This window comes from Orcinus orca, chromosome 15 (genome assembly GCF_937001465.1).
Source record: "Orcinus orca chromosome 15, mOrcOrc1.1, whole genome shotgun sequence".
NCBI classification, from domain to species: domain Eukaryota; kingdom Metazoa; phylum Chordata; class Mammalia; order Artiodactyla; family Delphinidae; genus Orcinus; species Orcinus orca.
In genome coordinates, this window is record NC_064573.1 from 63,734,102 (window position 1) to 63,744,369 (window position 10,268).

Here is a 10,268-nt window from a genome sequence, read left to right on the forward strand (position 1 = left end):
TGGGCCTGCATTCCAGGTCTCAGATCCCCACCTACCACTGGGAGAGGCACTGGCAGGCCTGCCTGACACTCTTTCCCTGTTGCACTACTGTGGGCCGCTGGGAAGCAGTGCAATGATGAAAGGGCATCGGTCAGGCCCAGCCCACCACCCACAGTGCCTGGGAGGTGGGGGGGAGTCTTGCTGCCTCACTCCACTAACCAGCAGTAAGGCGCAGGTGCGGAGCTGGTCTGGACTCTCCATCGGAGGATCAGGTGAGGGCAGAGCTGGGGGGTCCTCCGCCAACCTGTCCATCTGGGTCATGGCTGGACAGGGGGAAGGGGCAGAGGCCTCCGACTCAGAAAAGCTATGGTTTGAAGAGGATCTTTACAACCAGCTCCCAGGTAAGCCTGTGGGCTTGAGGTTTGGTCAGGGCCCTGTGGAGAAAGAGGCCCATTGCTTTGCATGGAGGGTTTGCCCGGGCCTGGCTCAGAGCCAGCTCAACAACCTTGACTCCGTGGAGGTGCCCTGGGCCCAGCCTTCCTGGAAGGCCTGGGGAGGGCCAAGCTCTGGAGAGAATGTTCTCCTGTGTTCTCAGCAGGAGCAGTACTAGCTGGGCGGACAGTGGACTCGGGATACAAAGCCTGCAGCTCACGTCCTCCAACCATGCCCACTTGTTCTCTTACAGGGACATGTGCTGCCCTGAGCCTGCAGGAGAGACTGTGAGGTGCCTGGCATGCCCACCCTCACAGCTGGAATCGGGGGGAGTGGAGCCCAACTGCCAAGAAGCCTGGCCCCAGGCGTGCTTGCAGGGTCACCTTCAGCATCAGGACCAGACACAAAAGATTTTGATGTGCCCAGTGACAGCCACTCAAGCCTGTCTCCTTGAGAGGAGGCCCAGGTCTCCGGATGGGCATTTGGGAGTACCCCTCACCAATGGTTGAGCACAGAGGGACCCTGGCTTCACCCCCACCCTGGGCGTAGAAGCCCTGGCATCCGGGGAGGATGAGGGGAAATGACACATGCTCCTCTGTCTCCTAGGCCTGACCCCTTGGGGTTCCTCCATCCCAAGGTCACCTGACTTAGGCCCATGGCTGGAGGTGTCCACCTCTTGCTCTCGTGCAGATTATGTACCCATTGGCCAAAGACCCCCATGCAGCTGTCTCCTGCCCTTGCTGGGAGAGGCTTGTGAACTCAGGGCACTGCTCAAATGTCCCCTCCTATGGGAAGACTTCCCTGGACTCCAAGACATCCAATGTTCCTCCACCAGAGCATGTTAGATCACATTTTTCTCCCTGTGGCTGAAGCCCTCTTTAAACGGGGAGCCCCTGAAGGCAGGGAGCATGTAGTTTGGCAGTACCTGGCACAATACACTTTAAAAATCCAAATAAACAGAAAAAGTGTAAAGTATTATAAGCATAACATGATGGGGGTGTTAATCAGGGGTCTGCCCGACCTCTCAGAGGATGCTTGTCCTGTTTTTAAAAAGGCACCTACTATGTATTTTAAAGTCAAATCTGATTTTGTAAGTCATATGGGCCCCGCCTCACATCCGGGGCCACCTGCCCGGGGCAGGTGGCAGAATGGTGGCAGAGATTTGGATGCAGGTGTATCTGAGTCTGCCTGCATCTGTAGGCGAGATGCACAGGCCATACCTTCTCCCTCCTTGGTTGTGTCCATCTTGATCTGTGACATCAAAGCAAGAGGAAGTGAATGCCACCTCTTGTGTTGGGGAGAGCTGGGGCTGGCCGTTTGGTGGTAGGAAGTGAAAAAATCTCAGGTGCACTCCATGGATCACAGGGCTGATGGAGAGGGGGCTGGGTTAGGAGGGGACCTGAACTAAGCAGTCCAGGGCACACCCTCTCATCAGCAGCAGGAGTGGATGGTGGGGTCGGCCACTGACCAAGTAGGAGAGGGAAAAGAGAAGCAGATTTCTGGGTGGAAGGGAAGAAGCTGCATGCCAATTCGGATGTGCTGAGCGTGAGATGCCCAGGAAACGGCCCCTGGGGACACTTAGATGTGGGTCTGTAACTCAAGGGACTTGGGGTTAAAGTCAGTTCTGGGTTGGGACTAAGAAGTGGGTAAGATGTCCAAGAAGGTATGGTAAAGACAGGACCCTCATGAGGAGAGGAGACGGGATAGAAGCGGGAGAGGAAGTCAGAAAAGCGTGAAAAGTCCGGGGCTAGAGGAGTTGGGGGCAGAAAGAACTCTTGGGGCCTTGTCTACAGACGGTGAGGAGGAGGGGAGCAGCCAAGATGGGAGGTACTGGAGTCTGGCCGGGGGCCGAGCGCCTCAAAGAAGTTGTGAGAATTGGCTTGGCCACGGGCGGGACCCCGGGGTATGGGCCTCCGCCAGGGGTAGCTGCGTCCCGCCGTCCGCCCCGTCGAAGCGTGAAGGCGCATGCGCAGAGCGGCGGGCATTGTCACGTGCGGCTGTCTCGCGCGGATTGGCCCGCGGTCTCCCGAGACTGGCCCGAGCTGTCCGTGCGGCGGCGCGCGCGGAGGGATCCTGCGTAGGCGCGGCGCGGCGGAAAGGGGACCACGGTGCGTCCCCGGGCCTGGCCCTCTGGGGCCGACCCCTCCTCTCCCTAACCTGGGCGGGAGGATGGGCGCGCCCGGACCCCGGTGGCCCCGCCTGGATAGTGACCCGAGCTCTGGCCCTCGGGGGGGGGGGGGGGGTCTCCCTCCTCCCCTCCTGGGGCCGGTGGAGTGGGCGCGTCCGGGGCCCCGCCCCGACGGCCGCTCCGCCCCCAGGCAGCCGGGCAGCCGAAGCCCTCGAGAATGGAGGTTCTGGACGAGTTCGACAGCGAGTTCCCGCAGAGTGTGACCTTCTGCCAGCTCATCCCCGAGGAGGACTTCGAGAGGCAAGCGGCGACCTACACTGAGAGCGCGCTGCGCCTCCTCTTCCTTAGCCTCGACCGCAACCTGGCGCTGGATGAGAGGGTGGTGCGCAAGGGCAAGCAGGCGGAGTGCGAGCGGCGTGGGCTCCTGTCCTTCCTCTGGGTGCGGGCCCGGGAGGGCGGGGCTCCGGGGTTCCGAGGTGGGGGCGGGGCGCCGGTGTCCGCCCTGCTTGAGCTGCTGGTAGGGGACTTTAAGGAGGCGGCCCCGGCTAGGCGGCTCACCCGTCCAGCTTCCTCCTCCCTTCCTCTCCCGCTGTCGTCGCAGGCCAAGGTCTCGTGTGCCGTCCAGGGGGAGCTGAACTGTTGCAACAGCATGGGCGCCCTGGAGATGCACCAGCGCCTGGAGCAGCTCAAGAGGCGCATCCACCGCGTGCACTTATACTCCCAGGGTGAGGCTCCATCCGCGCTGGGCTCGAGCGGCCTGGTTGACCTGACTCACATCTCCCCGGTGGTCCACAGAAGGCTATCTACGCTTGGTCTGTCAATCAGGACTCGGCAAGGCCGGCCCGCATACTGTTTGGGTGGGAGGCAAATTCGTGTACACCCCGGGCCCTGGGAGAGTGAAATGAGAGGTGACCTCATTAGTGGCCACACAGGGTGGCAGGTGGGGATTCTGGCCTCGTCTTTTGAAGTTCCTTTTGACGCGGGATGCCCTCAGTTTTTCCCGATGCTATGGACTAAAGAACTGTGTTGTCCTTTGGGGGACCCACTCGATGGGTTTGTATCTGTTGTCTGGGTCCACTGGTGTGTTTGCTCTTCCCCCTCTGCCTGTTATTTCTTGGATAGTCGTTCTAAAGCCTTGATGAGGTTTGGATTTGGTCCTTGGGAGTGTCCGTGTTCAGGGATGGATGGTGGTGTTGGGCTTCTTTGTCTCGCCTCACATCGGGGGGCCCAGCTCATCCGGGGGTGGGTCCCACAGCACCGTTTCATCCAACAGCTGGACCCACAGCATGTGTAGCTCTTACCGCGGTCTCCCAAGATGCTGGTGTGGTGTTATTTATCCCTGTTTTACAGAAGAGGAAATGGAGGCCCGGGGAGGTTGTCCGGCCTGTGTAGGCCACACAGGTGTGGTGCAGCTGGACTGAGACTCAGGGCTGGTGCTCAGCCTCCAGCCAGTGCTCCCTGGCAGTGCTTATCTCACTCTAGATGAGCCGTCTGAGAGGCTGCAGGAGGGGCTTGTTACCTCCTACTTTGCTGGTGGGACCCAGCTTTGAACAGTAGAAAGACCCAGACTCATCAGAACAGGAGAGAGGAGGTGCAGGCCTTAGGTTCCTCCCCAAGCCCACCTCTGCAAGACTTCCTCCCCATGCACCCTTTGCGCACCCCCAGGATGACCCGGGGCTGCGTGTATTCGGTGGGCTCACTGTCTGGGGACTGGACAACCCACTGGGGTGCTGGCAGGCTCCAGGGCTTTGTGCCATGCCTGGGAGAGTGGGTGGCAGGCCAACCTGCTCGGGCCAAGCCCAGCCCTCCTTGGCGGTGACACTCCATCACTTCCTGTGAAATTCTGTCCTGGAAGGCAGACAGCCTGGCGTGGCCCCTGCATGGGCCTTGTATAGTTCGAGCTTCCCACTTCACTCGTAAGATAGAGACAAAAGTACCGTTTCCCTGTGGGGCGGTTTTGGGGCCAGTGAGGTGGCGTGTGTTCGTGCCTGTCAGTAGTGGTGCCCTTTGTGGGCCTGCCTCCCTCCTTGTTGGAGGGCCTGTGTTTGGCGCCCCCCCAACCTGTTCGGGCCTTGGGATAGGTGATCACCGACACCTTCTGTCCCAGATGCCAAGAAGAGAAGCAAGCGAAAACTGAAGAAACCAGAACCCATCCTCTTGTGGGACCAGTCGACCTCCCCGTGCCTGCCACCAACCCTGCTGCCACTGCCTGCCACCACCATGGCCTCCATGGTGGCCCCATCAACCTCTGTCTACACTCTGCCCAGGGTCTTTGGCCCCTTCCCTCCGCTGCCCAGCACATCGGTCAGTGGCCCTGGGAGGGGCAGCCTCTAACCCCCTGCTCAGAAGCACCCCAACGATGCCTGGGCCCACAGCAGTGGTTCCCAGAACTTCCTCTGCAGGCAGCAGTAGATAGATGAAAGGGGGCTACTCTGCTCGCAGAGTTGGGCTGGGGGAGGCACAGGACTCCGCCTGCCTGGCCTCAGTGCACTCAGTGCAATCCCGGGGCTTCCAGGGGACGCCTGAAGCCTGCCTCTCCCCGTGGGTGTCATTCTCCAGGCCACCCTCTAAGTGCCTCTGCAGTGCTCTTCCGACTCGCCTACCCTTCCTAACTCCCGCTTATCCGTCACCTGTCCCCCAGGCGGGGCTGGGATCTCCTCTGTTGGCTCCCAGCCCGCACGCCGGGCCCCATCCCTCTAACACCAAGCTCCAGGTGGCACCGAGGATGAGCCTGTTGTGTTTGCTGATTGACTGGAAGGCACATCGTTCTCATAGTTCTTGGAGAAGGTGTTTCTCTTCATGATGAGGATCCCACCCTTGTCCTAAAGTTTCTTTTGTTTGCTGAAGATGGAGTAATTGGAAGTTTCGAGGTCTGAAGCAAAATTGAACTGGACTGGCCTGTCATCGAACCCGAAGAGGTGGGAGGATTTATCCTGGGCCCGAGGCAAATGAGACGGGAGGGTTTGGGGGAGCCTGCTGTGTGCCAGCTGGGCTGTGATTCCCTCCCCTCTCGTAGTGGATCCATCCCACAATCCTGAGTGGTCCTTCCCCTCTTGGTCCTGGGGAGGAGTTGGGGCTCAGAGATCTGCCTGTGTACGGAGCCCCCGTACCCCCCGAGGCTGGGGAGGCACCCCCTGCCCTGGAGGAGCCCAGAGCTGAGTGTGTCCCCTGCCCCGCCCTGTCTTGCAGCCGCATAGTCGATCTGACCCCCTTGGTCCTCAATCCTGGAGGCTTTCACTTCTCGTACTTGGCCAGGAACAATGCGCACAAGCTCCACTGCCCTGGCTTCCCCTGGTAAGTGTGCCCCCGAACCGTCTGGCCTCTGAGCAGCGTGCATGAGGGCTGGAAGGATATTCAGTGTGATGGTCGCTCCCACTTCCAGGATGGACCCTAATGTCGTCAGGCGTGCTGGAAAGTTGCTTCCCCTTCCTAGTGTTTGTGCTGGTGGGAAACCAGAAACAAACAGCCCAGAGGCCAACAGAAGGGAACGATTCAATCAGCTGTGGGCAGCCCCGTGCTTTATCTACATGTGTGTTTTGCAAAGCAGGGATTTACTGAATATGGGGGTTTTTTTGTTTGTTTTTTTATTGCGGTCCGCGGGCCTCTCACTGTTGTGGCCTCTCCCGTTGCGGAGCACAGTCTCCGGATGCACAGGCTCAGCAGCCATGGCTCACGGGCCCAGCCGCTCCGCGGCATGTGGGATCTTCCCGGACCGGGGCACGAACCCGCGTCCCCTGTATCAGCAGGTGGACTCTCAACCACTGCGCCACCAGGGAAGCCCCTGAATATGGGTTTTTTATTACCGTTTTTGTCAAGTATTTCCCACATCATTGAGTGTTTGGATTGGCTGCTTCATTGCATCAGATGACTTTTTTTTAAAACAGCTTTATTGAGGTATTATTCACATGGTATAATTCACCCATTTAACATATACAATTCCTGGGATTTCCTTGGCAGTCCAGTGGTTAGGACTCCGTGCTTCCACTGCAGGGGGCTGAGGTTCCATCCCTGGTTGGGGAACTAAGATCCCGCAAGCTGCACGGTGTGGCCAAAAATGATTAAATAAATAAATAAATAAATAAATAAACACACAATTCTATGGTCTTTGGTATATTCACAGTTATGAATGCATCACCACAATTAATTTTAGCACACTTTCCTCACCCCAGAAACCCATAGCCCTCACTCTTCCACTCGCCCCTCTTCAGCACTTTCTGTCTATAGATTTGCTTGTTCTGGACGTTTGCTATAAATGGTATTGTAAGATATGTGGTCTTTGTATCTGGCTCCTTTCAGTTGGTTAATGTTTTTGCAGTTCATCCATGTTGTAGCAGTACTCATTCTTTTTAAAATTTTCAAATAGATTTCATTTTTTAGAGTAGTTTAGGGTTTACAGTAAAACTGAGCTGAAAGTACAGAGAGTTCCATATCCCTCTGCCCTCCCCACACAGCCTCCCCCGCGATCAACATCTGCCAGAGAGTGGGACCTTTAATACAAACTATGACCTACATTGACGTGTCATTATGTAAAGTCTGTGGTTCACATTAGGGTCACTCCTGGTGACGTACATCTTATGGTTTTGGACAAATGTATAATGACATGTGTCCACTATTACAGTGTTGTATGGAATAGTTTCCCTGCCCTGAAAGTCCTCTGCCTATTTGGCCCTCCCTCAGCCCTAGGCAGCCACTAACCTACTTTCTGTCGCTATAGGTTTGTCAGTTCTGGACATTTTATATAAATGAAACCATACCATAAATTGGTCAGCTTCCTTGGCCGTGTGACAGACGTCCAGCATGTGCGGTACCCTCACTCAGCGTGTGTGTGTGCATGCGTGTGTGTCTATGCGTGTGGTGGGTGGGCATAAATATGTTATCTCCCACTTCCAGAGAAAATGGGTGAAGGTCAACATGCCCTTCTTGCACCTGCTGCGCGGCTTGTGGGGTCTTAGTTCCCTGACCAGGGATTGAGCCTGGGCCCTTGGCAGTGAGATGTGGGGTCCTAACCACTGGACCGCCAGGGAATTCCCTGGCATCACTATCTTTATGTGCTAAGCTGTCCCTGAATCTCAAGATGAATTTCCAGAAGTGAAATTACAAGGGAAAGGGTAGGAACAGTTTTCAAAAGCACTACCATTTTTCAGATTCTGAAACAGGATCTAGTTACTGTAGACAGTTTGAAAACTACCCAAAAAAGACACCAATCACTCTCACTCCCAAGGTCAGAAATAACCATTGTTGGCACATATCCCTGTTTCACTGTAGGTGTTCCCCATGGACACGAGTGTACGTGCACAGGTAGTAGTTTGTCACGTAATCAGGAGCGTCCTGTGAGCAGTTTTGCAGCCAGTTCTGGAACATGTTGCTTCCCTGTCATTAAAAATACCTAGAAATTCACCAGTAATCATAGATGCAGAATACCCACCCCATTGTGTGGACGGAGCATCATTTATTCAACTACCCTTGCTTGTTGAAATATTTCATTAATGGGGACAATGTTTAGCCTCCTGTTATGTATTGCTTTCTGAGTGAGCTGTGCTGTCTTGGCACTATCCCCCAAAATGGGTTATTTTAAATTGTTTTCTAAAAGTTTACAAAAGCATAACATACTCTATGGAAAAAAGGTCACAATATAGAAATGAATACATGAAATATGAGTCCCAATACATTGGTTAATTTTTTAAATCAAATCAGGATCATACTGCACGTACTTCTCAGCTACTTGTTCTTTCCATTACTGTACCATTGGGGTGTCTTTACTTGCTGGGATGTACAGACCAACTTTGTTCCTTAAACAGCTGTGGAATAGTCCACTGCATGCCTGTACCATGGTTTTTTTAGCTGTTCCCTGATGGACGTTTGGATTGTCTCCAGGTTTACACAATCACAAACATTGCTGCAATGAACAGCCTTGAGCAAACATCCATGGGAGGGATTTCCAGCAGCAGTAATGTATCGAGAGCCATCCCACAGCCTGGGTTTTGTCGTGTGTTCCTCTGATGGCCCTGTGTGCCGTGTCCCCCTCATGGACCCATGTCTTGCGTGTTTCCTGAACAGGCCCTCAGCCTGTAGTGGTTCTGCCAGCACCGAGGAGATGCTATCCCCATCTGTGAAGGCCTCCATCTTCACCCCGCCTGTCCTGCTCAAGTTCCAGCCTGTGCCCAGACCCAAAGATGAATCAGAGAATGACCCTGGCAGCGCAGAGTCCACGCCCCACCAGAGGGACCCATAACCTCTTCTGTACAGACCACGGCAGGAGAATGAATAAAGTTCCCCTGGTGGTTCCTTCCTCGTGCCACGCTACCCAGGGGCCGTGCAGTCCCACGGGCTCTCTGCAACCCCAAGAGGTGGTCAGGGTAGCGCAAGCCTGAGGCTCTTTGGCCTGAGACTGCACACAGTAGGTGGTCAGGTCAGTGAAGTCCCCTCACTTGCACCTAACCCGGGAACTCAGTCCTGTGCACTTTGAAAGAGTGTTGAGTGCGGGGAGTGTGTTGCCCCTCCCTGCAGTAACTCTGTGGCCCCGTTGTGCCTCACTTGACCCCACTGAGTTGCAAGACTACCAGTTTTTGCTACACCTGGCTCCTAAACACAAGGCTTATCTGGGTGCAAGTTTAGAAACAGTGGTCTGTTCCCTCCTGGGAGGAAAATGAGCTGGCGTGTCAGTTTCCAATTTGGCACCTCCCTAAAGAGTTTCAAAGACACGTGACTCTGATTACCTCCCACGCTGACTTTAGAATCAAACCTGCATGTGAGACATGAGTCCTCACAAAGTGCCCAATGATGCTGGCCATTAGCAGATGTTGGTTGAGCCCTGTGGATGCCCTGCACCTTGCTTGCTACTGGAGATAATAGACCAAGCAGTTGGGGTCCTGGCCCTTAAGGAGCTTATGTCCCATCCATGTGTGTGTGGTAAGCCAGTACATAGATAAATTAGTACAGGATTACAAATTGTGATAAGCCCTTGTGGGAGCTGAGATCGAGGTGTATGGGGTGACCGGGTGGACAGTGGTACCTTGAGGAGAGTGGACACTAGGGGTAGATGGGGGTGGAGAATTATGCTTTTACCAGACATGTTAAATTTGAGTTCAGTCGGTGCCCAGGTAGAGGTCAGAAGGCAGAAGTGCTGGCCATTTCGTGTTCGGAGACAAGGGATACAGGTGTTTAAAGCCATGAGCCTGGGCAAGGTCACCCAGTGCTTGAGTGTAGAGGGAGGTCCAGGGCTCGGCCGGGGCATACAAACGTGGTGGTCCAGCCGAAGGAAGGGTCAGTCAGAAGAGACCGAAGGGATCATCAGGGCTTTAGACCTTCAGGCTTCATGGCCACCGGCCCCTGGGCCGCCCAGGAGAGAGGCCTGCAGGCTGTGGGGACCAAATGGGCGGTAAGTGGGCAGGCAGGGAATGTGTACGTCGCTTTGGAGGTTTCGGCCTGGCGGGGAGCGGTGATGGGGCCGAGGCTGGGGGTTCTTGGGGCTCCAGGCCTAAGACCTGAGAATCCAGGGCGGGTTTGGGCGGGGATGGCGTTGAGCCGGGGCCGGTTGGGTGAGGCGGTCCAGCTAGAGGCCCCCGGGAAGACGGGGTTTCGAGGCGGAAGCAGCTCAGCCCCGACGTGGCCGAGCCAACCGCGAGCTCAGCCCAGGGATCCAGGGAGCCGCCTGCGCCGGCCGGCCATGCGCCTGGGCACCAGGAACCACAATTCCCGGCGTGCCCACCGCCCACTTCCGGGGCGGGTC

General features: G+C 55.9%; 1 protein-coding gene across 2 annotated transcripts; it reads left to right on the plus strand.

Annotated features, from left to right (window-relative positions):
- The first annotated feature begins 1,648 nt into the window (after nt 1-1,648).
- Nucleotides 1,649-10,125, plus strand: LOC117203739 (uncharacterized). Of its 2 annotated transcripts, none has more exons than XM_049698501.1 (5): nt 1,649-3,264; nt 4,647-4,843; nt 5,181-5,457; nt 5,729-5,833; nt 8,597-10,125. In XM_049698501.1, exons 1-3 carry the CDS (start codon nt 2,757-2,759, stop codon nt 5,340-5,342), a joined length of 867 nt encoding a protein of 288 aa, XP_049554458.1. In that variant the 5' UTR covers nt 1,649-2,756; the 3' UTR covers nt 5,343-5,457; nt 5,729-5,833; nt 8,597-10,125. The 2 variants fall into 2 exon arrangements, with proteins under 2 accessions (XP_049554458.1, XP_049554459.1); XM_049698502.1 differs by having other exon boundaries at nt 5,387-5,457.
- The last annotated feature ends 143 nt before the right edge of the window (nt 10,126-10,268 follow it).